Below are 25,432 nucleotides of genomic sequence, written 5' to 3' on the forward strand. Positions count from 1 at the left end.
ATGTCAAGAAGCCGATCTGTGTTACATTTACGCATGATGTTCAAAAAGTATTTATCAAACGTTTGCGCTAGAGGTATTTTTAGGTGAGCATTTTTGTAGATAAGAAACATATAATTAAAAGAAGATTATAAATAATTTCATAGACGTTTTATATGATGTCGTTGTATGTCGAGCGTATGTTATTGAGAAGTATCACATATTTAATCTATAGATTTGTTTAAGTTTTGACCAATCATATTTTAATAGTTGAAAATAAATCGAAAATTAAAAAAAACATTTCTTTTATTTTAGAAATAAGATAAGGAATTAGATCGTAAAAGAAAAAAGGATTTATATTGTAATCTTTAAAGATGTTTCTGCGTATATTTTATTAATAAAAACTTAACAATACAAAAGTTAACAATATATCAAAAAGGAAAACAAATCTGTATATTAATTTTTAACTAAAATAATAGCTGTTCTTGAAGGTACATAAAGCAATAAAGAATTTTTTAACCCACCAAAACCAATGGGTTCAGTAAAATAATTTAGATTTGTGTCAATACGAGCTTGACCACCAAATCTAACATCATCCGAAGACAAAATTATTTTGTAACAACCTGGTTGACTAACACCAACTCGATATCCCGAAAAACTTTTTGTTGGGTGAAAATTGAAAACAAATACCAATCCATTTCCTCTTTCGAAGGCTATCACCTTATCATTTTCGTGTTTCCACGAAACATAACTTGAATCATTATGTAACCAACCATATTTCTCCTCTAAATGATTCATTGCCGCATCAAATTCATTTAAGAACTTATACCGCAATAAATCGTCTTCAACCAAGTTCCATTGACGACGTGCGTAATGATATGAACTATTATTACCTAATCGTGGAAAATCTAACCACTCTGGGTGTCCAAATTCGTTCCCAATAAAATTTAAATATCCTTCACCCCCAAGAGTGTGCGTAATCAAACGGATTATTTTATGTAAAGCGATCCCGCGATCAATAATGGGAGTTAAATCGGATAAAGTACTCATATTTGTATACATTTCCTTATCCATTAACCAAAAAGCGATCGTTTTATCGCCGACTAGAGCCTGATCGTGAGATTCCGCATAAGATATACTCGGTTCCATCCATCTACGATTTGTTAAAGTATGAACTATATTTCCGATATTCCAATCTTCATCTTTGCATTCTTTCAAAAGTTGTATCCATTTATCGGGTATCGCCATTGCTAATCTATAATCGAAACCTAAATAAAAGGCATTAATTATAATTAAATTGGATTAGCATCACATCCGCTTACCTAATCCACCCTCTTCAATAGGTCTACACATTCCCGGCATTCCAGAAACATCTTCAGCAATCGTAACATGTTCCCCTCGTATTTTATGTATAACATAATTAGCCAACATTAAATAAACCAAAGCCTCAGTGTCTACATTTAATCCAAAATACTCATCGTAATTCCCACTAAAACCTTCCCCGATTCCGTGCGAATGATACAACATTGAAGTAACACCATCAAATCTAAATCCGTCGAATTGATACTCATCCAAATACCATCTCAAATTTGATAATAAAAATCTTAACACTTCATATTCAGAATAATTAAACAGTCTTGAATCCCATAAATCATGCTCGCCGCGTTTCCCAGAATGAAAATAACACGAATCAGTACCGTCAAAACGATTCAAACCGTCCGAAACGTTTTTACTGGCGTGCGAATGAACGATATCGAGAAAAACCGCGATGTTCATCGAATGAGCGGTGTCAATTAAACGTTTTAAGGCATCAGGGACGCCGTAACGACTCGAAACGGCGAAAAAACTCGTCACTTGATATCCAAAACTGGCGTAATAGGCGTGTTCCATGATTGCCATTAATTGTATGGCGTTGTAGCCTTGTTTTTTGATTTTTGGTAGAATATTATCGGTGAAATTATCGTAGGAACCAACATTTAATTCGGACGTAGCAATTCCAACGTGACATTCGTATATCCGTAAACTCTTTGGTTTTGGTACTTTTGAGTGTTTAAATTCGTATTTCTGAAAGCAAAGTAGAAATAATTAAAGGTTATTATCCTTTTATAATTTAACTTTTAAATGATTTACGGCTTAAATTATGCACCGAATATTTCTAACTAGAAAATGTCTTATTAAACTTATTAATTTTTGTTATTTAATTATCCAATTGTCATTTTCCGAGATATTCCCTTTATATCTTAAAGACATAGACAATATTTTTGCCCAACATGAGCCTTGGGAGTAAAATAGTGATACCATCTCGTGGTATGTTGTTCACAACATGAAAATTTTCTATTTTGTTATAGCTTTTTATTTGAATGGTTGAAAGACCATACAACATTGTTAATTAATTAATACAACTGACATATCAATTAACTAATTTATATGTATAGCACCACACCCTTGCTTTTATATGTCCTGTGCAAGGCATGCTACAGCCACTTCTCCTTCTATAAAGACGAACAAAAAGAGAAAGATGGGAGTCAAACAATCCATATTTATAAATTGAAACGATTTGATTTCATATCGATATCAGCATTTTGCTAACAGGTGATTTTGAGTGTTTGTGTAGTTTTATAAGTAAATTTGATTGATATTGACATTGTAAGCAGGTTTTTGTCCATAAGTGAATGTATTTTGTCATGTGGGGCCAAAAGAATGAAGAAGTTGTGAAATTTGTTGATAATTATTTTACCAAATTTTTACAGTATGTATATGTGAGGACTGTTTGTTGAGAGGTCACACAAAAGCTTTACATCTGCTTGTGTGTTAGATTATTTTTTGTTTAGCAAGTGTGTTAGTTTTGCGTCACTGTCTTTTACTCGCTCTCATTGGCTAGTAGATGGGTTTATCTATTAGATAAATTTAACTAAAAGATGGTAGTAATGGACCTAAGGCTCGTTACTACCATCTTCTGGTTAAGCTATCTAAGAGATTATTACCACGGTTACGGCTATTTTACATGCTCTGATTGACTACTAGATGGGTTTATCTATAAGATAAATTTAACTAAAAGATGGTAGTAATGGACCTAAGTTGTGCAATCCTTAAAGATTGTGTGTGGATTCTGGACAACGCGCCGGCTACAATGTCGGAGTCTCCTTTAATGTACCTGATATCTGATATGAATTGAGTTATGTAACGCAACTATCGCGTCTGACGTGGGTTTTTTCTGTGGTGGAAAAAAGTGTGGTGATTAATGGTTTGTGGTCAGTGTAAACCACAAATTGATTTCTATTGAAGAAATATCTAAAAAATTTAATACTAGTATAAATTGTCGACAATAGGGCTGTTAAGTTTTTTTTTATTGGCTTATACGAAAGTTTTTTAAAATTAATTGACCATATATTTTTTAATTTTTGATTCTGAGGCTTAGTTTTTCCAAAAAAAAATAATAAAGATTGAAACTACAGGGCGCGAACTCCAACGTACGTCACTCAGATTTGAGCGTACGATTGGAGCGTATAAAAATCAATATTTCCTGGAGAGAGACAATGCTACGAATCTTATGCGCTAGAAGAAAACGAGAGCGAGCGTAAAGTCTGTGATTTCTTTCTTCTTGCTTAAAACGTCATCTGGACTCGGGGGTGGGGAATTTTAAACTTTTACATTAATTATTGCAAAAATTAAACAATTTTCGAACGTAAAAACGTTACTAATCCGCCTAATTTAATTTAGATTATCGATTTTTTGAAAGACGGTCTTTCTAATAGATTGAACTTAACGGCCCTATTCTCTATCAAAAGTTAAATAATTGATTTGACTTGAAAAAAATTTTGAGGGCAAATAAAGCTGAATCTTATTGCTTATAATTTGTGATAAAACTGTACAAGAATGACAGATTTTGATAAAAGTTCTTTAGCTGTAATGAAAGAAATGTCGTGATGTGCCGATGAAGTGATTGACTTAACTTTTTGCGAATAAAGTGTTTCTGAGAGATGATGTAAAGAAGTTAGACTGTTTGAGATATTCGGTAAAAACCTGTGATAAAAATTTATCATCTCTAAGAATCACTGTAATTGTTTAAGTCTTGTAGGTTTTGGGAGTTATATGATGGCATTAACCCTAAGGGCAAATGCATTCAGCAGAAATATGGTCACTTAGAAAATCTAAAGCGGCAGCACCAAAAACACAGTTTGAACAGACCAAATGGTATAGAAATTTGCAATTCTCCAATCGTAAGAATCTTTTTAGGAACCATGTGAAGAAGCGACGGAAGAGAGGGTTGGCAGATTCCTACCCCCATCTGTTCGAATTCTTTCGGTGTAGACGTTAATTTTGGATATCTTTTCAAAAATGTAGTGCATTTGATTTCAAAAGAAAAAAATCTAGGGGTCGGAATAGTTTTTTTGACAATGGAACTGATTGAAAACAAATTGGTTTTCTAGTCTATTAATCTCTTATTCTTTATATCCACCAAGATACCAAATGCCTGAAGGAAATCCGCGCCAATGATTGGTTTACTAATATTGGCTATAATGAATCTTCTTCTATAGCGCGACAGCCCGATGTAGGGACTTGGTCTCCTTTATCAGGCTCCCCCTTTCCTGCCTATTCCTAGTCCTCCATTTCCAACGCTTCACACCTAGAACCCCCCTCGCGTCCTCTTCCACAGCAACAACCATCTTGGTTGTCGCTAAACCAAGATATTAAATTGCTATTTAATATCTTGCTAGGGATACTGTTCTGTTCTCATGTGCTATACAGGGTGTTTCAGGTTTTTGTAGCAGGACTTTAACAGTCGATAGATATTTTTAAATTAGCACAAAAACTTCATATAAACATAGGTCGACAAACGCTTTGTTTTGAAGATACAGGGTGTTTAAATTAAATTTTTTAATTGATAGGTATAATAATGTTTGCCATTGAAACAAAGTAGGTAAATTCACTAATGTTTTAGTTTATTGCATCAACTGTCAAATCACCAATAGATGTTGATAAATGTTAAATTAATTTTTCTTATTCGTTAACGTGTTAAATTCAATTTTCTTGTTTATTAACGTGCTAAATTCATTACTTTTTCCTATTCGTGTTAAACTGTCTTTTTTTTAAATTTTTTGTTTGCTGCATAAAAACTTTATAAAATGCTGTTTATTTTTCCTAACCAAGAGTTAGTGAATATTCATTTTGTTTATGGGTTTGCAAACGGAAATTCAGCAGAAGTAGCCCTAGAGTATAGGAGAAGATATCCAAATAGAAGACATCCGCATTCTTCTGTGTTTGTGAAAGTGCATAGACAAATAGTTGAACAAGGGCTAAATAATGACGGGTAAATCGTAATAATGACAATGTTAGACTGCAAAGAAACTTTAGAAGAAGAATTTTGCGTGAGTTCGACAGAGACCCCACTACGAGTGTTAGAAGAGCTTCGAATGCCTTATGAATTTGTAAGGCGCGAGTTTATCGCCTTTTAAAACATGATCATAGACATGCTTATCATTTACAACCCTTGCAAGGATTGCAACCTGGCGTTAAAAAACGGCATGTAACGTTTTGTCGGTGGATTGCTAAAGCATCAGCCAACAATCGAGATTTTTAAATAATGTAATGTGGAACGATGAATCGTGTTTCACAAGACGTGGGATTGTAAACTTTCACAATTTACATGTTTTGGTATCCGTACGCAATTCGGCCATGAAACTTCCGACAAGAATTTAGTGTCAACGTCTGGGTAGGTGTTTATAATAATCATTTTTTTGAGCCATACGTTTTGCCACCACAAGTAACCACTGCGGCGTTCTTGTAATTTTTGGTAGCTGAACATGCCAATATGTGGGATGAAAATGATTTAGCTTTAAGAAAGGCGTGGTTTCAACTTGATGACTGTGCAGCTTATCACGGTAGGGTGGTAAGAAATTGGCTAGACAACCATTTTCCTGCAAGATGGATAGGTCGTGGTGGACCAGTCGCATGACCCCACGATCTGCAGATCTTAATGCTTTAGACTTTTTGTATGGAGATATTTGAAAGGAAAATTGTATGAGACACCTGTTTCCACAAGGGATGAACTTTTAATAGAAATGCTTGTAATGACATAAGGCCGTTCTTAAATACCATTACTCGATCAGTAATTCATCGGTCAGAATTATGCAAGCAACATTTTTTACATTTTCAACAATTTCTTTAATTTTTTCTTTTATTATTTAGATTAAAAAACATTAATAAACTAAAACATTAGTGAATTTACCTACTTTGTTACCATGGCACACATTATTTTAACAACCTTTAACTATCGTCTAAAAACATTGGTCTGTATCGAATAATAAAATGCGGATTATCTTGAAAACGATAAACTTTGGCGCATTTTGATAAGAGTACCCTTTTTGCTTAGAAAATACAGAGAATAAGAATTTTTATTCAAAAAGCCAAAAAGTATACTGTCAGAAAAGTTATTGTTATTTTAATCCGTAAAGAATACGTTACAGAGCGGCTATAGTAAAACGGACTCCATAATCGTCTTTCTCATGTCCAAAAACCTCTGTATACCACATTTGAAAGGAATCGGTTGAAATACACGTGTAATATTAAATAAAAATCAATTTAAAAATTTAATTTTGAACACCCTGTATCTCCAAAACAAAGCGTTTGTCGACCTATGTTTATATGAAGTTTTTGTGTTAATTTTAAAAGATCTATACTCTGTTAAAGTGCTGCTATAAAAACCTGAAACACCCTGCATATGACGCGCCCATTGCAATTTTTTAAGCTTAATAATTATGGAGATAGGTGGCTTCTCATACACACTATAAAGATCTTTGTAGTATTTCATTCTCCATACCCGCAACGGAGTACAGCCCTTATTATAGTTTTATACAACCTTGTTTTCGTTAGATATATAATTACAATGTCATTGGTGAATCCCAGGATTTGTGTTGTTTTATATGCTATAGTGCCTTTAGCATCTATTTCACATTTTCTCATGCCATATTCCAGGACCACATTGAATACTGATGGTGCCAAACTGTCACCCTGCTTCAATCTCTGACTACTTATAAAACTATCAGTAAGCTTATTTTGCAATTTAACTTAATTGACGACAGTGTCACCCATAGTTAGCATAACTAATTTAGCTAGTTTCGCTGGTATTCCAGAACTCGACAAAATCATTCTTATTTTATCCCTTCTTATGGAATCATATGCTTATCAAAAATTGATGAAGCTATATTAAATGCCTTTATTAGATTCCCAGCACTATCCGTAATTTAACTCAGGACAAACAAACGTTATGTAGTCGATCTATTTGGCCTAAAACCTGCCTGATATTCACCAATAATTCTGTCTGTGTATGGTTCCATTCTTTATTTTAAAATTGCAGTCAATAATTTATAAGCTGTGGGTAACAAACATCCCTCTATAACTGCTACGCGTCCAATCGTCTGAGAATTTTCCCTCTGTCCACATCTTCTTCACAATCTCATACAAAGCGTTTATTCCTTCCCCACTGCTGCATTTAATAACTCAGTCGGTATATTATCAACACCCGCGGTTTTGTTTAGTTTCTGCCTATTCAATATTTCCTCAACTTCCTTACATGTCATCGAAGCTCCAGATCTTCGGAACCTTATTTATCCGTTGCTGCTGGGAGCTATGGTAAATACGAATGGGAAATTCCTTTTTAATTTCTTCTCTAATTATAGTACCATTATCGGCAGAAAGATTTGATTTGATCTTGGCTATGTTTCAGATATAATTTGCGAGTTAGAACCGAAATATCGGCTCCAGTGTCAATAAAATTTTATTGGAAATTTAAATTTATTTTTATAAGTCGATTTTTTTCTGCTTTTTTTTGAGGTTTATAACGTGTAGAATAAGTGTATAAAAGGATATTTCTGTATCAAGTAAGATAGCTAAGCTACAAACGTTTTTCCTTTATCTAAAAAAGAAGTGTAAACTAAGTTTAAAATTTGTAATAAACAGACGTCACATTTAATTACTGGTAGTACTTGAAGTTATAAAGCCAATTATGATTAGACATCAACAAGTTTGTTAGAAAGAAAATTACAAAAATTATCTTTGATCGCTGAGGACGTGTTGGTAGAACATTGATTGGGAGCCGAGCAGACGATTTAGTCGACTTAGAAGGCTGAAGATCAGGGGTTGGAGACAACAGAGGAGAGATGGACAAATTTGTAAGGAACTGTTGAGGCAGGTCAAGGTTCACAACGAGCTGTAGAGCCAAGTATGATGATATAGACAAGCCGTGTATTGGCTTATTTCGCATATGTTTTAAAAAAAGTGTTTGTGATAAACTGCTCAGACTCCTATAGACCTCCTAGCGATAAATTGATCTTGTTGAATTTGCGCCGTCAAAATTATGACAAAATTAGCTCCACATGACGAAAACAATCGAGCTTATCATGCAAACAGCTCTAGAAACTGTGTACTTATACAATATGAACACAATCGCACAACGCATGCCTCCGCTATTGCGTGTAGACACGGCTTTGGGTTGTGAGGCATATGTGTTTTGGTTTATTTTGTTTCATTGTCATTCTCGATATTTCGTTGGTCCGTTCGCCTTTAAACACACCTCAATAATACTTTTGAACCAGTCCTAAGTTTGGATAAAGTATGAAGGAAAACTCTAGGTAATAACATTTTCGTGCTTTATGATTTGTTTGCTAAAGTAACTTGATCTGTTTAAGGTATACGAATTTTTAGCATTTTCTTCTATAATTCGAGAACGGATGGAGATATCGAGATGCAGTTTTCCCTAATATTTAGCAAATTTTATGGTTACTAGTAAGAGTTTCAGAATGAAACGGAGAAAGAGCATTCATAAAATACGATAAACTTATTGTTAATGGAAAGGAAATACAAGAAAAGGACATCCAAAAGATACTCCATAAGAAAAGACACAGATCAGCGGAGGAAGAAGAAGAACACCAAACTAAAAGCATGGTGGGTAATAATTAAAAAAAAATGAATTATAACGGAAATGATGAAACGGATTACAATAATGAACGAGAGAACAGAGAGTAGAGAAATAAACACATCTGGCCTCCAAAAGCAAATTGGTGGTTACTTTACGAGACACACAACGAGACAGCAACGAAAAACACACAAAATGACAATACCTAGCAATCAAATTATAATACGAATTTACGCTCAAATATAACGATCATTGCAAAAATAAGGAAATCGAAAATGGAAACATACTACCCTACAACCTGGCTAAACACACAGAATATACAAAATAAAGGAGAAAAGATGCAAAAGATAAATCGACATTATAACAAAAAAATACTTGAATTTAGACATTTATTTATGATTAAAGAGGATTTATATTCTTTTAATGATTATAAAAAATACTTGAAATACTGACCTATAACTGTAGAACTTTGAGAGAAGATGAGAAATTAGAGGAATTGCTAGAAGAACTAAAAAAACGCAAAATGGCAGATAATAGGATTGAGTGAAGTCAGAAGAAAAGGTGAGCAGTGTATAAATATAAAGGGAACAATATTTTACTATAATGGATTAGGAAAGACAGGTGGAACCGGATTTTTAATAAATAAAAAATGTATAGATAATATTACCTCCTTTAAAACATATTCACACAGAATTGCGAAGATTATATTAAACTTTGAAAATAAAAAAGCCGAGAGAATACAAATCATACAAGTATAAGCATCAACTTCTACCGCCAATGAGGAAGAAAGAGACGAGTTTTATGAAAATCTACAGACAGCAATTGATAACAATAAATGTAAAAATACCATGGTTATGGGAGACTTTAATGCAAAGGTTGGTAAAAAAAGGCGAATCATATATTGGTAATTTCGGCATTGGGAATAGAAATGAAAATGGTGAAAAGTTGGTGGAATTTGTAAAGGGAAATAAATTTTACATAATGAATACATTTTATAATAAAGCTAATGAAATGATTGAGCTAAACAAGGAATGAAATTGATTTTTTTTATAGCAGACAAGAGAGAAATCACACAAAACGTAGAAATTGAACAAGAAATAGATATCGATAGTGATCACAAAGCGATAAGGATGACAGTACAGTTAGTTACAAATCTACTGATGAATTAAAAAGAGAAAGCTTTGAAGACCGAATAAAATGAGAATTAAGTTTGGAAGAAATTCAAGCCATAACATAGAAAACCAAAAACATATAATAACTAAGGCAATAACAAAGGTTACGAAAGATATTCAAAAAAATACCAAAAAAAGTAAAACTATACGTAAACTATTAAATAAAAGAAGAACAATAAAGAGATCGCTAAGAGAAAAGATTGAGTAGACAGAAACATCAAAATTAATAAGAAAAAAATGGAAAGAATGGTCATATAACAAAAAAATAATAGAATTAGAAGATACAAATAAATGAAGAATTAAAAGCAGGTGGCAACCATATAATGATAATATTGAAGGAAATTTTTAATAACTGTTTGAAACAAAAAAGATACCTGATAGCTGGCTCGTAGCTAAACTTGCCTTAATATACAAAAAAGGAGATAGGGAACAGATCAACAATTACAGACCAATAAGTTTACTTCCGGTGATATATAAAATATTTATGTCCATAATCACAAGGAGAATAGAGCAACACCTCCGAAGATCAAATAGGATTTAAGAAGAACTTCTCCACGCTAGACAATATTTTAGTCGTGCGGCAACTAATAAAAAATCGAATGAATATGACTTCCCAATGATCTTATTATTTGTAGACTTTGAGAAAGCGTTTGACAATGTAAGAACAGAAACAATTTTACAGGTCATACAAACGTGTATGACTTGTACATTCAAGACCAGTACATTCGTATATTAAACTAAACGTATATACACCGTGTCCCGTATCTTCCGCATCAGAGCATTATACGGTTGTAGGATACATTATTCTGAAGCGATATTTCTAATAAATTTTTTTCGAAATGTTTATAATAACCGCACGGGAACTGTTTTTCGACGTCCAATGGCAAATCGTAAATCAGATTCAGGTAATCGGCCCAACCTTCGCCCGGATCGCCGCGCCGATCAAAACACGTTTCTCACGTGTACTTACCAATAGATTCGACACGCAAAGAAAAATAAACTTTTTTCGTGAACCAAAATCGTCTGTTATTGAACAAAAGCGGAGAATTTTAAACAGTTCCCGCGCGGTCATTATAATCATTTCGAACAAATTTTATTAAAAAAATCGCTTCAGAATAATGCATCCTTCAACCGATAATGCTCTGACGCGGGAGATACGGGACACCTGTATAAATACTCAAAACTAAACATCGAAATGAACAATAATAAAAGGACGATAACTCTAGGAAATGGATTGAAGCAAGGTGATGTGACTTCTGCAAAGCTATTCAATGTAGTATTGGAAGCAATGTTTGTAGAAGAAGAATGGAAAGACTTGGGAAAAGAATAAATGGGCAACGGTTAAACAGGCAAAAGTTTGCTGATGACATAGTACTTATAGGAAAAAACGAAACAGAAGTAAGAAAAATGCTGGAAACAATATCGAGAAGAAGAAAGCAAACTGGTCTGGAGATAAATATGAGCAAGACAAAAGCAATGTACGTAAATTGTGAACAAAAAAATAAAATAATTGTTAATGGAAAGGAAATCGACAAAGTAGAGCATTTCGTATATCTCGGACAAAAGATTACAACTAAATACATAGGAGAAGAAATAACACGGAGAATGGCAATGGAATGGCAAATGTTTAACAGACACAAAAATATATGGAAATCAAACATAGAAATGGAGAAAAAAAATTGTGGGAAATGTGTGTCCTCCCTGTCATGGTTTATGGATGCGAGACATGGATATTAACAAACAAAATGATTGAAAAGATTAGGGTAACAGCAAGGGCAATGCATAGAAGAATGATTAGCATTACCAAGAAAGATAAGAAAAACAAAAGAATGGATAACGGAAAAGTCAAACATTGATGATATTGGAAAAATAGTATTGGACCGAAAATGGAATTGGGCGGGTCATATTATAAGAATAAAAGATAAGAGATGAACCAAGAAAATCTTAGAATGGTACCCAATGGACAAAAAGAGAAGAAAAGGAAGACCAACTGCCAGCTGGGAAGATGAGTTTATGAGGAGTTGTGGAGGGCCCAAGGTAGCTTGGGACCGACAAGAATGGAATAGAATGAAGGAGATATACAAGAAAGTATAGCTTTACGCGGACTAAATATCACGAGCATACGAACTCAGTCCAATTATGAGAGTGCCACGATTAACACCAAAATAGTCACCAAAACAAACAAGAGTGAAGATGAAATTTTAATTTGTTAAATTTTGATTTGTTAAATTGTATCATAAATGAAAGGCTAAGTTTACAATATTAATATTAATTTAGTATTAAATGTACAAACGTTTATGACTTATTTCTTTTTGTTAGTGACAAAAATAAAATAAATGGCTATCTATCTATCTAGTAAGAGTCTGTCAAGTAAATAGTACCGCTCCATTTAACTTTTTTTCAGAAATCACAAAAATATGTAATCGCTCCAGATAACGAGATCTACCTTATTTGTTTTAAACCAAACGGTCTTACTAAAAATATCTACAAGAATATAAAATGCTTTTTCTAACAAGACCAAAAATATTCAAATCGATTGAATGGTCCAAGATACGAGCCCTAACAACTATACATATATTGGGACATAATAGAATTTATATGTAATTAACAACAATTAAACAGATTATTTTGTTTTAATACATTTTTCAAATTAATATCATTTAATTAGACAATTAACAACAATTTTATCTAATGAACAACACAAAAATAAAATACATATCCTATTACTTCTAATTAAACTAGAAAAATGTACATTTTGCCTAACAACTATATATTGGGACCATCGAGATACATATAATTTACTGGAGTACGTGCTCACGATATTCGCTTGGTCAAGAAAACGGTCCGATTCGCCAGCATGTTCCCCCATCCTATAACGGCAAGAAATACAAATAGTACTAACTAATGGATATAATTCAGCATGAATTTATTCAATATTTACTAAGTAATTCAAATAATGTTATTCAATAATGATGATTTAATTACTTTCCACGCTGTGCTTTTAGGAATATTAAGTTCGTCTGCTTTTTCAAGTATTGTTTTATTGTGGCAATAATTTTTAATCATTAATTCACGGATTTTTGACTCTGTACAGATACCACGCACCATTTTAATTGATAAATACAGATTTACTCAACAACAACAATCTTACAAGCTTTAGAACAAACCGGCAATTTAACATTTCATTTTACGTTATTTCCACAGTTTATTTATCTTAATTTGTTTCATTTTTATGGAAGTTACTTTGCATTGTTCCAATATTAAGTTATTAGGTAAAATCTACATTTTTCTAGTTTAATTAGAAGCAATAGGATATGTATTTTTTGTGTTGTTCATTAGACAAAATTGTTGTTAATTATATAATCAAATGATATTAATCTGAAAAAATTATTAAAAGAAATTAAACTGTTTAATTATTGTTAATTGTATACACATTTTATTTGGTCCCAATATACAGGGTGATTCACATAAGAACCGACACAGAGCAGGGACATGTAGAGAACAATAAATTAAGATGATTTAACATAACTTACCTCTATACTAAGTTGTACACCCGAGGAGCTATAGGCCTTCAAAGTTGGGTCTTAAATTTTTAAAAAGTTCAATATCTTTGTAATACATTAAGCTAGAAAAACAAAATTTGGTATACGTTAAACTTTTCTTACTCTTATTATTTTTTAAAAAACTTTGTCGTTTTCATAAAAAACTCAAATAACTAAAGACACGTATTTCGTTAATGTTACTTAAAATAAGCGAAAATTCAGTAGTCGGCTTTGAAATTGTACGTCAAACTTGACAAATAGGTTATAAAGTTAATTGACGACAAGGTTTTATAACCTATTTGTCAAGTTTGACGTACAATTTCACAGCCGACTACCGAATTTTCGATGATTTTAAGTAACATTAACGAAATACGTGTCTTTAGTTATTTGAGTTTTTTTATGAAAACGACAATGTTTTTTAAAAAATAATAAGAGTAAAAAGTTTTAGAATTAAATTCCACATGAATTGAGGTAATAATGTATTAAATCCACCAAAAGGTTAAAAAAATCTGACAAACTTGCTACTAATTAATACCCTTGGTACACCCATAATTTATGCCAAATTTGGTTTTTCTAGCTTAATGTATTACGAAGATATTCAATGTTTTAAAAATTTAAGACCCAACTTTGAAGGCCTATAACTCCTCAAGGGTACAACTTAGTATAGAGATAAGTTGCATTAAATCATCTTAATTTATTGTCTTCTACATGTCCCTGCTCTGTGTCGGTTCTTATGTGAATCACCCTGTACAGTTGTTAGGGCTCGTATATAGTATTTGGAAACGCATTGGGATTACTATGACAGATATGAGAAATGTAGAAAAACAAATGCGTTGCGGTATTATCCAAGCTATCAAATAACGATGTCAAAAAGTTACAGCTCATCATCTAACTTGACAAGTGTGCCATGGTAGCGGGAATTTTATGTTTCATTATGACAGTTAAGCCCCCTAGCAGTTGGATTACGAACTTCCAAATATTTCTCTTGCCCACTTTGGTAAGGTATTTTTGCCAAACGTCTAGGCCCTAGGCCTTACCATTGTCGGCATTGTCAAACCTTAAAGATTTAGATTGAGAACTTAAATTGGTTTTCTAAACTTTTTGTCTTATTGTCCTGTTATTTTTGTTGCTGGCTAACAGCAATTAAAAGTATTTGACTTGTGAAAGTCAAAATTTGGATTGTTGTTATAAGTTCGCATTCTACACATCTAATAACTTATGAATTAATTAAAGTATTTACTTGATGTTTTGGTGGATTCCAAAATCTTTGTTGATAAATTGTTCCTTTATCTTTGGGTGGTTCAACTGCGTAGGTTGCCCATGGTGAAAGCCGATCTTCTTTTACACCATTCTCCATTTCTACAACCACCTGTTTATAACAAAAATATAATTTATATAGATTTGTTTTCTTTTTAGCGTTTCAAAACCAACCTTTAATTCTGAGAGGTGTTTTATTGGACAAGAACCATCTTGATTTGGTGGTAACTTAAGTTCCCATTTACCAAATTCAAGTTTTTTATATTTTGTTTCATCCCTATTCCAATTATCTAAACATCGCAAAAATCAAAACTCAAATAACAATCATGCGGATTTTAATTCAGTTTAAGCTAACATACTGAACTCTCCCGTTAGATATAATTGATTTGCACCTGGTGCCCATTCTCTACATATTACAGAATTATCTGGTTGTACATTAATCCCATAGTATTTATAACCTTGAGTGAAATCATCAAAACCAGATTCGCTTTCATCAATTTTTTCTTTTAGATCCAAAAAGCAAGCATATCTAAAAAATTAAATAAAATTTAAATACATAATTAAATAATAATTCTTTAAAACTATTTAAAACAAATTAACTTGTAAACGTGGATAATAGATGGCGTCAATGTGAAATAGAAATTTAAAACTTTTAACCTTAATTTATTATTTAATAAATTCGATTAAATAATTAATTAATCATAAAATATTCGTTTAAATTGTAACCCACATGGACAACATTTCTACAATAAAGATAAGGAATTAATAGAAAATTGACCTTGGATAACCTTCAAATACCATCAACATTTCTCTTAATCACAAAACTTTATACTTTAATCAATTTTGTAAAAAAAAAATGCTCACCTTCTCCGAATTTCCTTCTCGTAGGGTTTAAGATATGAATCCCTTTCAAAAAGTGCCTCGATATTTGGTACAGGAACTTCCATTGGATCTAAAGAAGAATATTTACCACCCATATTTTAATTATACAATTACAGCCGCTTTATAAACTTAAACCTTTATTCGTTCACTTTAACAGTTAAAGTAAGCGCCAATCAACGCAATGATTCGTTTATTTAGTAAGAAATGACCTTACCTTATCTGGTTTTTGTAAATGTATGCGCGCGATCACATTGAGGTTATGTTCAATCCGGTTCTAATACAAGATTTTTATATTAGTTTGGTTAACGTTTGGTTCACCAAGAAAGATATTTAATTACTTACTTTCGTAAGAGTTATTTGATATTTGAGGTTTGTATTTAATTTCTTATCGTAGGATTATGAAATAAAAATGTCATATTATTTTTTTGAAATTTTATTTGCAATAAGCTTATCTGCAAAAAAGTATGTAGGTATTAAAACAAATCGGGCTAAGCTTTTTGGCTCAGAATTTATGCAGTAATTTCATTTAACTTTTATTATTGTTGTCAACGTTTATTATTTAGTTTTCTTTTTATTATTATAGTATTGTATTATTGTAGTATTGCTCTTTTCTTTCTCTGACAAGGGAAGTAATACAACTATAGCACACCGATTTTGATGATATTTGGTACAGTCATAGAATGGACCAAAATAAGGTTTACGTATTTTTTTATATGTACGTGCGGTAAAAGCCCCTGGGCCGAGTTTTATGGGTTGAAAGTTTGGGGAAAAAGTTGATTGGTTGCCATAGTAACGAAACAAAAACAATACAAACAAGCAAATACCGCCAAAAAATGCGCCATAATTAATAAAGACATTTTTTTTTAACAGAAAAATGTTAAAACCACAAATGGCGAAGTTATTGGCTATATTTCAGACATTTGACATACCTGTATAACAATATATTTAGAAGAGATGTATTTTAAAACTCAATGTCTTCTTAATCCTTGGAATTGGTCCCCCCTACCCTAATTCCATATACAGGCTGTCCCAGCGAGACCGTTCATTAGACGTTTCTGGGGTTCTGGCCAAACTGGCGTTCTTTTCGACTAAAATATTTTCAGATTTCTAGCACTTCCGGTTATACCAGAAGTCGCCACCTACTTTATTTTTTTAAATGCAACATCCTGTATATTTTTACATATTTGGATTTATCTATTTTCAAAGTTTATGAATAACTTTATTTTTTGCAATTTGATTCGGCCGTTCTCGAGTTATTCGGTTTTTTCTAAAAAAAATCTGCTCTAGCAGACATTTGTTCAAAAAATCAGAAAACACTTGATTTTTGAGATATGAATTTAGGATTCGGAACATCCTTAAGCAACATGATGGAATATGTTTTGGTGCCGAGAATGGCTGTTTAGATCGTTTGGTCACTTTACTATGGCACGTTAACGTTTCGAAATTTTTTTAGCCAACTATGGTTTCCATTTAAAAAAATAAAGTTACGTCTAAAATCTCCGAAAATAAAAGAGATAGAAAAAAAGTAGCTTACATGTCATGATCCCGTTTTTCGAGAAAATGTTAATGCCGAAAACTCCGAACGGCTATCGTCTTTTGTTCTCGCCCTATCGGCAAATACTGAAAATTTTGCGAAAACGACAATCGCGAATAACTCACTTTTTTTTGGGAATTGGGATTTTTTTTCCCATCTTTTATTTTCGAGATTTTAGACGTAACTTTATTTTTTTAAATGGAAACCATAGTTGGCTATGACCTAAAATAATTTGTTATTTTCTTCTGATCACAAATATATATAGTTTGTGGGGTATATTTCTTATAGTTATTGAATAATTAACAAAAATTCATTTTATTCTATCTAAAACTATTGTATGTATTTAAAAGTTAATGTTGTTATGGTGATAACCATGCCATGATGGAAAACATTGTTTCCAATTATTGCCAAAGTTTGTAGTAGTATTTAAAAATTCACTAACAACTCTGGCGTTATGTGCTGGTGCTCCGTCATATTGAAAATATATCATGAGACATATTTAATGGCAAATTGTCGACCAAAGGCTCAATGTGCTGCCTTAATGTATTGAGGTATTTACCTGAGTTTAAGTTTTTATGGTAGATACTATATGCCAAATATCTATTATCTAAAAGCGCACACCATACAGTAAACCCCAATCTTCTTTGAACACTCAGAGACTTCATCGGTCCAGATGACATTTTGAACAAACAGCAGATTATTTAATTTTTCTAAATATCATCTACAAAATTCTAATCTTATTGTTAGATTGACATCTTCGGCACGTAAATAATGAGTAAGCCCCGCTTTGTATGGTTTATATTTATTTTTATTTCATATTCGGGAGCAGCGGCTGTTGGGTAAGACGTCTTGTTCAATTTCTCTGCAAGATGTTGAAGGATTTATCGCAAGTAAAGCCAACACATTGACTTCATCCTCTTGCAGGTCATTTTGGTATGTTTTTGCACGTGGTTTGGGGAAGGACCAAAAATCTATTAAATTTTCTGCTAATCCGCTGAAGGTTCTTACGTGCGGTTGTCTTCTTTCCGGATACCTTGTGAAATATAATTCCGCTGCTAACGTGGCATTCTTATCTGATAACACAGCATTCTATCATGTTACATTTTTCATAATTTTCGAAATTCATTGTGAAGTTTTATTCAGTTTTGTTATACTTTGACACTTAACATGCTGGTGCTTCGTACCAGCACATAATGCCAGATTATCGAATTTTTAAATACAAACTTTGGCAATTATTTGATACATTATGTTTCATCATAGTATGTATGGTTATCACTATAGCAACATTAACTTTTAAATACATACATTGGTTTTAGATAGAACAAAATGAATTTTTGTTAATTATTCAATAACTACAAGAAATATACCCCACAAACTATATATATTTGTTATCAGAAGAAAATAACAAATTATTTTAGGTCATAGCCAACTATGGTTTCTATTTAAAAAAAAAAGTTACGTCTAAAATCTCGAAAATAAAAAATGGGAAAAAAATTCTACCTACGCCACTGAATTCTTCGTAAAAAGTTGCCCATATAATGTTTTATTTATAATACTCCATCTTTGATAATAAGTGAGATATTCGCGATTGTCGTTTTCGCAACATTTGCAGTTTTTGCCGATAGGGCGAAAACAAAAGATGATAGCTGTTCGGAGTTTTCGGCATTAGTATTTTTTCGAAAAACGAGGTCATAACATGCCAGCTACTTTTTTTCTATCTCTTTTAGTTTTGGAGATAGCCTATGCGGACATCGAAATTGGGACACCCTGTACAGGGTGGGCAAATTTAAAATTATAGTAGGCGAGGAAAACGTTAAAGGACACTTAGTTACTATAGTAACGTTAGTTACTATAGTAACTAACGTTATAACATATCCCATATAAACATCGTTTCAATGGAAAGTCTGCTGCCCAGTTTATGATCCCTAATCTTCCTCTATCCCACCCAATTTCAAAAGAAACGGTTGCTAATATGAAAAAACTTCTAAATCTCATGGTTGGGGAAAACTGGGAAGATACTACCGAAGATTTCATTCATTGATACCCAACTGTTCTAACCTTACAACCAGTAAGTTTAGTAGAAGAAGATGATATAGTCTGTGACTGTTTAGTTCCTGAAGTTGTTCATGTTTAATTATTCATTAATTAATAGCTTTCTTGTATTTTTAATAAACAAACTTTATCTACAAATCATTTTTATTGGTGAACAAAGTCAGGGATAAGACACTGAAAAATTTAAATCAACTATTCAAAGTTTTTATTCGTTGGTACAAAACCAAGTTTATCCTGCATAATGGTACAAGACCAACTTTCTGTCATATTTGAGCAAAACCATATTCGAGCAATTAGGTAGTAATTACTGTCCGAACCCGCCTACTATCAAAATTTTGAACTTTAGCGCTTACTATTTTGGAATTGAAAATTAACACTTATTTTCCGCAAATACACCATACATCCGATACATCATTGGAAAGCTAAAAATATGCTCTTTTCATTAACATCATAACCAAGTATAGTTTGTATTTAAAAAAATACAACTTTGTGTTGTATCTCAAAATTCATCAAATATTTTTAAAATTTTTCAACGGCAGTGTATTCTACTTAAAAAAGTGTCTTAAGAACGTATCAACCCCATTTCTCTAATTTCAAAAATAAACGAAATATGAGCATTTTTTGAAATCACGAAAATTTAACTTTTTGGCTATAACTTAAAAACAAAAGAAGATAGAGGTTTGGTGTTTGCGGGATTGGGTTAGTCTCGAAAAAAGAGACCGGGACATGGCACCTACTTTTTTCATATCTCTTATAGTTTCTGAGATAGCCTATAATAACACCCAAATTTGCCCACCCTGTACGTGCGGTAAAAACCTGGGCCGAGTTTTAGGATTTGAAAGTTTGGAGAAAAAAATTAATTGGTTGTCATAGCAACGAAGCAGAAACAATACAAACAAGCAAATACCGCCAAAAAATGCGCCACAATTAATAAAGAAAATGTTTTGTATGCCGAGAATGGTTTAGATCGTTTGGTCACTTTACTATGGCACGTTAACTTTTCGAAATTGGGAAGTACCATAACTTCGTTTTTTAAATATCATTTTATTACTTAGTCGTTCATATGTCCTATACCTAACATTAATAATTAGGGTATTTTGAAAAATGCACACATATCATATCGATATTTAACCGAGTGTGCCATGGAAATCAAACCTTCTCAAAGAGTTCTTGTCAAAGTCTCACTTGTTTACGTCACTTGATGTATATGAGCTAATAATAAATTATCTGTTAGGAACCTGATAGTTTCTTTCTCGGATGGTAGGCGAGTTGGCGGAAGCCTAGATATGGTTCGAAAACTTAGATTCATCCGTCCATATAACTTTTTTCAAAAAGTATCACAAGCATCAAACAACGTAAATCGGACTTTGTCAATAATTCATTAAACATTTGTTTTCACACTAGATTAACATCGAGGACATAAGTGTGCATTTATAAAAAAAAACCCTAATTATTTCCCAAACTATTAATGTTAGGTATAGGACATACGGTATATAAAAGATGTAAAATGAGACGTCGAAGTAATAAAATATGGGGGGTGCCATTTAAAAAAATGAAGTTATGGTACTTCCAAATTTCGAAAAGTTAACGTGCCATACTAAAGTGACCAAACGATCTAGACAGCTAATCTCGACACCGAAACATACTCCATCATGTTTATTAGAAAAAATCGAATAACTCGAGAACGGTCGAAGCAAATTGCAAAAAGTAAAGTTAATCGCAAACCTTGAAAATAGACATATCCAAATATGTAAAAATAATATACAGGATGCTTCCGGAAGTGCTAGAAATCTGGAAATATTTTAGTCGAAGAGAACGCAATTGATAATACTTAAATCTGAATTCTCAAATTTTTATTTTTGGCCAGAACCCCAGAAACATCTAATGAACGGTCTGGCTGAGACACCTGTATAATTCAATGCTTCAATTTACGCGGGTTTTTCGAGGTACGTAACGTACGTAACCGCAGGGGTTAAATGGAAGGACTACTGTATAGCGTTGCTAAGCACCCTCACCAAGTTAAATATGCGCGTTTTTAAATTACTAAAAATTACTTTATTGGAAAAATAATAATTGCGAGTTATATTTTGTTATAGTTTCGTGCGTGCAGCGTTGTTCCGTCTATTACATTTATAACAGATCTATTATATACATTTCAGCAATCTATTACCAAGATCTATTACGTCCTTACATTGTATACATATTTTATTTTTCAATGTATGTCTATGTTTTTAGCATTTCTGTACGTTGTGATGTACCGAATTTATTCACAGTTCGCATGCCATAAATATTAACAATAACCTTATTAACTTTGGATAAACATACCGAAATGATTTTGTACTTTTAATAATATACAAGTAAGTATCATTTTAATAATTCAATAAACAATTCTATGAAATCAACATTAGATAACTAAAAGCAAAATAATGAATAAAATACATTACTAATTGATATTAATTTTCATTAATACTTATGTACATTTGTGAGAAGACTTACGAAAACCGAACAACTTTGACACAGGGATGAATCACGATCTATGTATAGATGAAAATCTGTGCGTTCCATTAACTTTAAACAACACAGGGTCTTATATGAAAGGAAAACAATATATAATCATTTATTGCACCATCAAGTGAATCAAGAAGAAGTATCTCCATCAGAAAGAATTGGTAAAAACCTGATGTGAACATCTGTCCTTTAAAGCAGTATAACAAAAAGTTAAAAAAAGCTGGATGCCTACTTTGGATAAAGATGATTTTAGTATTAATGATGGAACGAAATAGTGATTTTGCGAAATGCCGGATACCGGATATCGGCATCGCTTTCGGCCGGATATTCGGTTATCTGGAATATCTATCCGGCCATTATGGTTATAATTTCTAGTGCATTTCTGAAGTGATACCCTACATTGCCACATTACTGCGATTTTTGAACAGTAATGAAATTAATAAGAAAGCTGATAAGATATGTCAACTTATTTCGTCGACGAAAACCGGTTGAAGTAAGAGCTCACGTTTTAGTGTTGCTCCGTGTTTTTCAACCTTTTCTAGTGGTAATATCGCGAATTCATTGTTTACAGTTTGTGAGATAATTTTCTAGTGTGTCCTGTCTGTTGACTACTAGATTAGGACTCAAATGGTATGTTTACATACATTTTTTCTTTTTTTTCTTCGCGTATGGCAATAAAACGAATTTGTCGTTTGATATTATATTTTTCATGTTTATCACGATATACCTCTCCGTTGCCCATTCTTATTCTATTCGTGTTGTTGTTTTTCTTTTTAATGTTTAGTCACCCCGAAGGGCACCGGTGGTGTGAAGATTGTATCCTTGTCTCTTTATCCTGATCCTTGTCTTTTGGGTTTGCTTTTCTCTAATTATTATACCGATCCAGTGTGCTAATTATGAGCAAGCAATTATTAAGAATTGCAATTAATTTTGATTTATTAAGAATCAATTCTTAATAAAAAGTAAGCAACCATTCAGGACGTTTTTGACGTACTCAAGATCGTTGTCTCTGAATTAAATATAATTAAAACAAAAACAAGCGAAATAGCAGAACTTTAGCAGGAAGTTACAAATCTAAAGGAGGAGAATGATGTTCTGAAGACCAAAATCAAATCACTGGAGAGGAGTGCCAGGGAAAATAATTTAATCTTCTTTAATGTTCTCGATTCTAATGATGATGCAGCCAGTTTAGTAAAAGCGATTTGTCGTGATACGTTGGTGGTAGACGCTACTGATAAAGAGCAAGCCAATCGTTGTAAGATTCTCGTGGTACCTCTTCGGAATGAAGTTCTTAAGAACGCGTACAAACTCAAAGGTAATACAGACAGGGTAGTTCTGGATAGAGACCTAACCCCAGATCGTGCAGAGACGAATATCATACTTAAGACCATAGTTTCGCCAAGCTATACAAGGTAATCCAAATTCGATCCCCACCATTGGGATCTCAGAAACCATAAGAGATAAATAACCAATGATCATATTGAATACCTATGGCTTGCTGCGCAGGTGCAAGATGTCAAATTTGCAGTTGGAGTAGTTTATAGGCCTCCCAGGGGGACGTTTGAAATATTTTTGGATGAGTTCGAGACTTGCATCACCAATATAAGCCTTGATTATGACTACTTTGTAAGTTTGTAAGTTTGATGAGGGGCGGTTTTTGAGTAACTTGTACTCAATCCCCTGGTATATGATGTATGACATGTGCTCGGTGGATGAAAAATTGTATTTTCTTAACTGTAATCTGTTATCGTTGTTTGATAAGCATGCACCGTTGAAGGAGTTCTTCACTTCAAGAAGACGGTCATCACCTTGGCTCACATACAATATAAGATATATAATGCGCTTGCTAGATTCTGCGTTGAAGAGATATCGTGTTATGCGTAATGAGACTGCTCATGATTACTACAGAACTCTTCGCAATAAAACAAATAGAGCAATATTGAGGGAGAAGAAGGCTCTTCCCGATGTGATAGGACCCTGTAATTACCATCTATATGCTGACGACACCCAAGTGTACCTATCTTTTCACCCATCAAACATCGAGAACGCCGAGAAAACATTTAATACGGTGCTTACCCGTATTACAAGCTATTCTGGACTATTACATTTAAAGTTGAATCCGGTATATCAGTATTGAAATTTTGGGCATGTCGATTCAGTTGGCTGCTTGTCTTCACCTTCACATGGACGTTGACCTTCGGTTTGAACATAATACGTCTTGCCTCTTAAACAAGGCGTTCAATGCTTTGAGGCATATCTACCATAATAGACATGTTTTGGATCGAGATTGCAGAAGAATGCTGGGAGTCGTTGGTGTTCAGCAATCTGAATTTTGCCGATGTGGTTTATGACGAGTTCCTGAGAGCGAATGATTGTTATAGAATCCAGAAAATACAGAAATGTTGTTTCCTTTTAATATATGGTGTCAGAAGAGGTGAAAGGGTGTCCTGGGTCCGAATCATCGATGGCAGTCCATGGAACCCCGGTGTACTTGTATGAACGGTTACAACTGAGAAGAGAAGCACATGAAGTTAACATCCGTAGCCGTAACCTTCTCGTTATACCACATCATAATTCTCAGTTATTCAAACGCAATTTTTCATACAGAGTGGTGGTTTGCCTAAATCCGTTGATTTCGAGGTATGGATTTGTGATGAATGATCGGTTTATTCGGGGACAAGTGATTCGCGAAACTATGGGCAATTGAAATTATAAACAATTATAGATAATAGCTAATTTTTTTCTTTCTTTCTCGGTTTTAATTCAATTTTGTCTTGATTTGTGTACTTAACAGCCGCGTATATCAATTTTCGTCGATTTCATGTACAGGGGCTTTGGTAGAACACTTCATCGGGGTCATAACAACCCTGAATGCGGTGAAAAGTACCCTTCTGCTTTGAATTCTCTTTTCTACTATATTTTGTTAATCAATTTAATTACTTAGGATTAATTATAAATACATAATGTTCGGGTTTTCAAATCAATAAATGATTATTATTATTATTATTTTGACCCAAAATACAAAATGAACTTTTTTTTATACAGATTTAACAAACGAAGCAACTGACAGTGATAACAGCGACAGTTCTGTTAGTAATGAATGTGCTGATGAATTACGAGCGAAGAGAAGAAAACTAGAAGAAACTGCAACAAGAGGTTTAATTCATATATCGTATTGGGATTGTTACCATGAGGTTGCTAATGACAAACCTGAAATAAATAAAGTTGAATTAAATGGAAAAAGTCCGATTGGAGTTGAATTTTATTATTATTTACAATGTCCAATACCTAAAAAAGACACTAATTGCTGTGAATAGGGGAGTACTAAGCAATAAGTGTTTAATATCCGGCCAAAGCCGGATATTTGGTAACTATCGGGTGTCCGGCCGAATTTTAAAAAATGGCCGGATAGGCCGGAAACCGGACAGTTGCCGGATATTCGTTCCACCACTAGTTAGTATCAGCCAAAAACACATGAAACTATAACATTACCAAAACTTCCTTAAAAATGAATTCGATGTACTTGAAATACGCTAAACATACGAATATTTATCAACAATTCAGGTATGCAGAAAGTTTAATATTTATGTTTTGG

The 25,432-nt window shown here is 32.9% G+C and overlaps 1 protein-coding gene and 1 long non-coding RNA gene across 5 annotated transcripts; one reads left to right on the plus strand and one right to left on the minus strand.

The window, feature by feature from the left end:
* Positions 1-329: 329 nt before the first annotated feature.
* LOC111418350 (1,4-alpha-glucan-branching enzyme) lies at positions 330-16,104 on the minus strand. 4 transcript variants are annotated; one of them, XM_023050872.2, is made up of 8 exons: positions 16,086-16,104; positions 15,958-16,017; positions 15,726-15,813; positions 15,221-15,390; positions 15,036-15,151; positions 14,845-14,973; positions 1,299-2,040; positions 330-1,244 (listed from the first exon to the last, which is right to left on the minus strand). In XM_023050872.2, exons 3-8 carry the CDS (start codon positions 15,806-15,808, stop codon positions 433-435), a joined length of 2,052 nt encoding a protein of 683 aa, XP_022906640.2. In that variant the 5' UTR covers positions 15,809-15,813; positions 15,958-16,017; positions 16,086-16,104; the 3' UTR covers positions 330-432. The 4 variants fall into 4 exon arrangements, with proteins under 4 accessions (XP_022906640.2, XP_022906639.2, XP_022906641.2 ...); XM_023050871.2 differs by lacking the exon at positions 16,086-16,104 and having other exon boundaries at positions 15,958-16,039; XM_023050873.2 differs by lacking the exons at positions 15,958-16,017; positions 16,086-16,104 and adding an exon at positions 15,879-15,939.
* LOC139430868 (uncharacterized) lies at positions 15,916-25,080 on the plus strand. The gene is made up of 2 exons (XR_011641241.1): positions 15,916-16,112; positions 24,883-25,080. It is a non-coding gene; the product is annotated as an uncharacterized lncRNA (long non-coding RNA).
* The last annotated feature ends 352 nt before the right edge of the window (positions 25,081-25,432 follow it).

This window comes from Onthophagus taurus, chromosome 1 (assembly GCF_036711975.1).
Source record: "Onthophagus taurus isolate NC chromosome 1, IU_Otau_3.0, whole genome shotgun sequence".
NCBI lineage: Eukaryota > Metazoa > Arthropoda > Insecta > Coleoptera > Scarabaeidae > Onthophagus > Onthophagus taurus.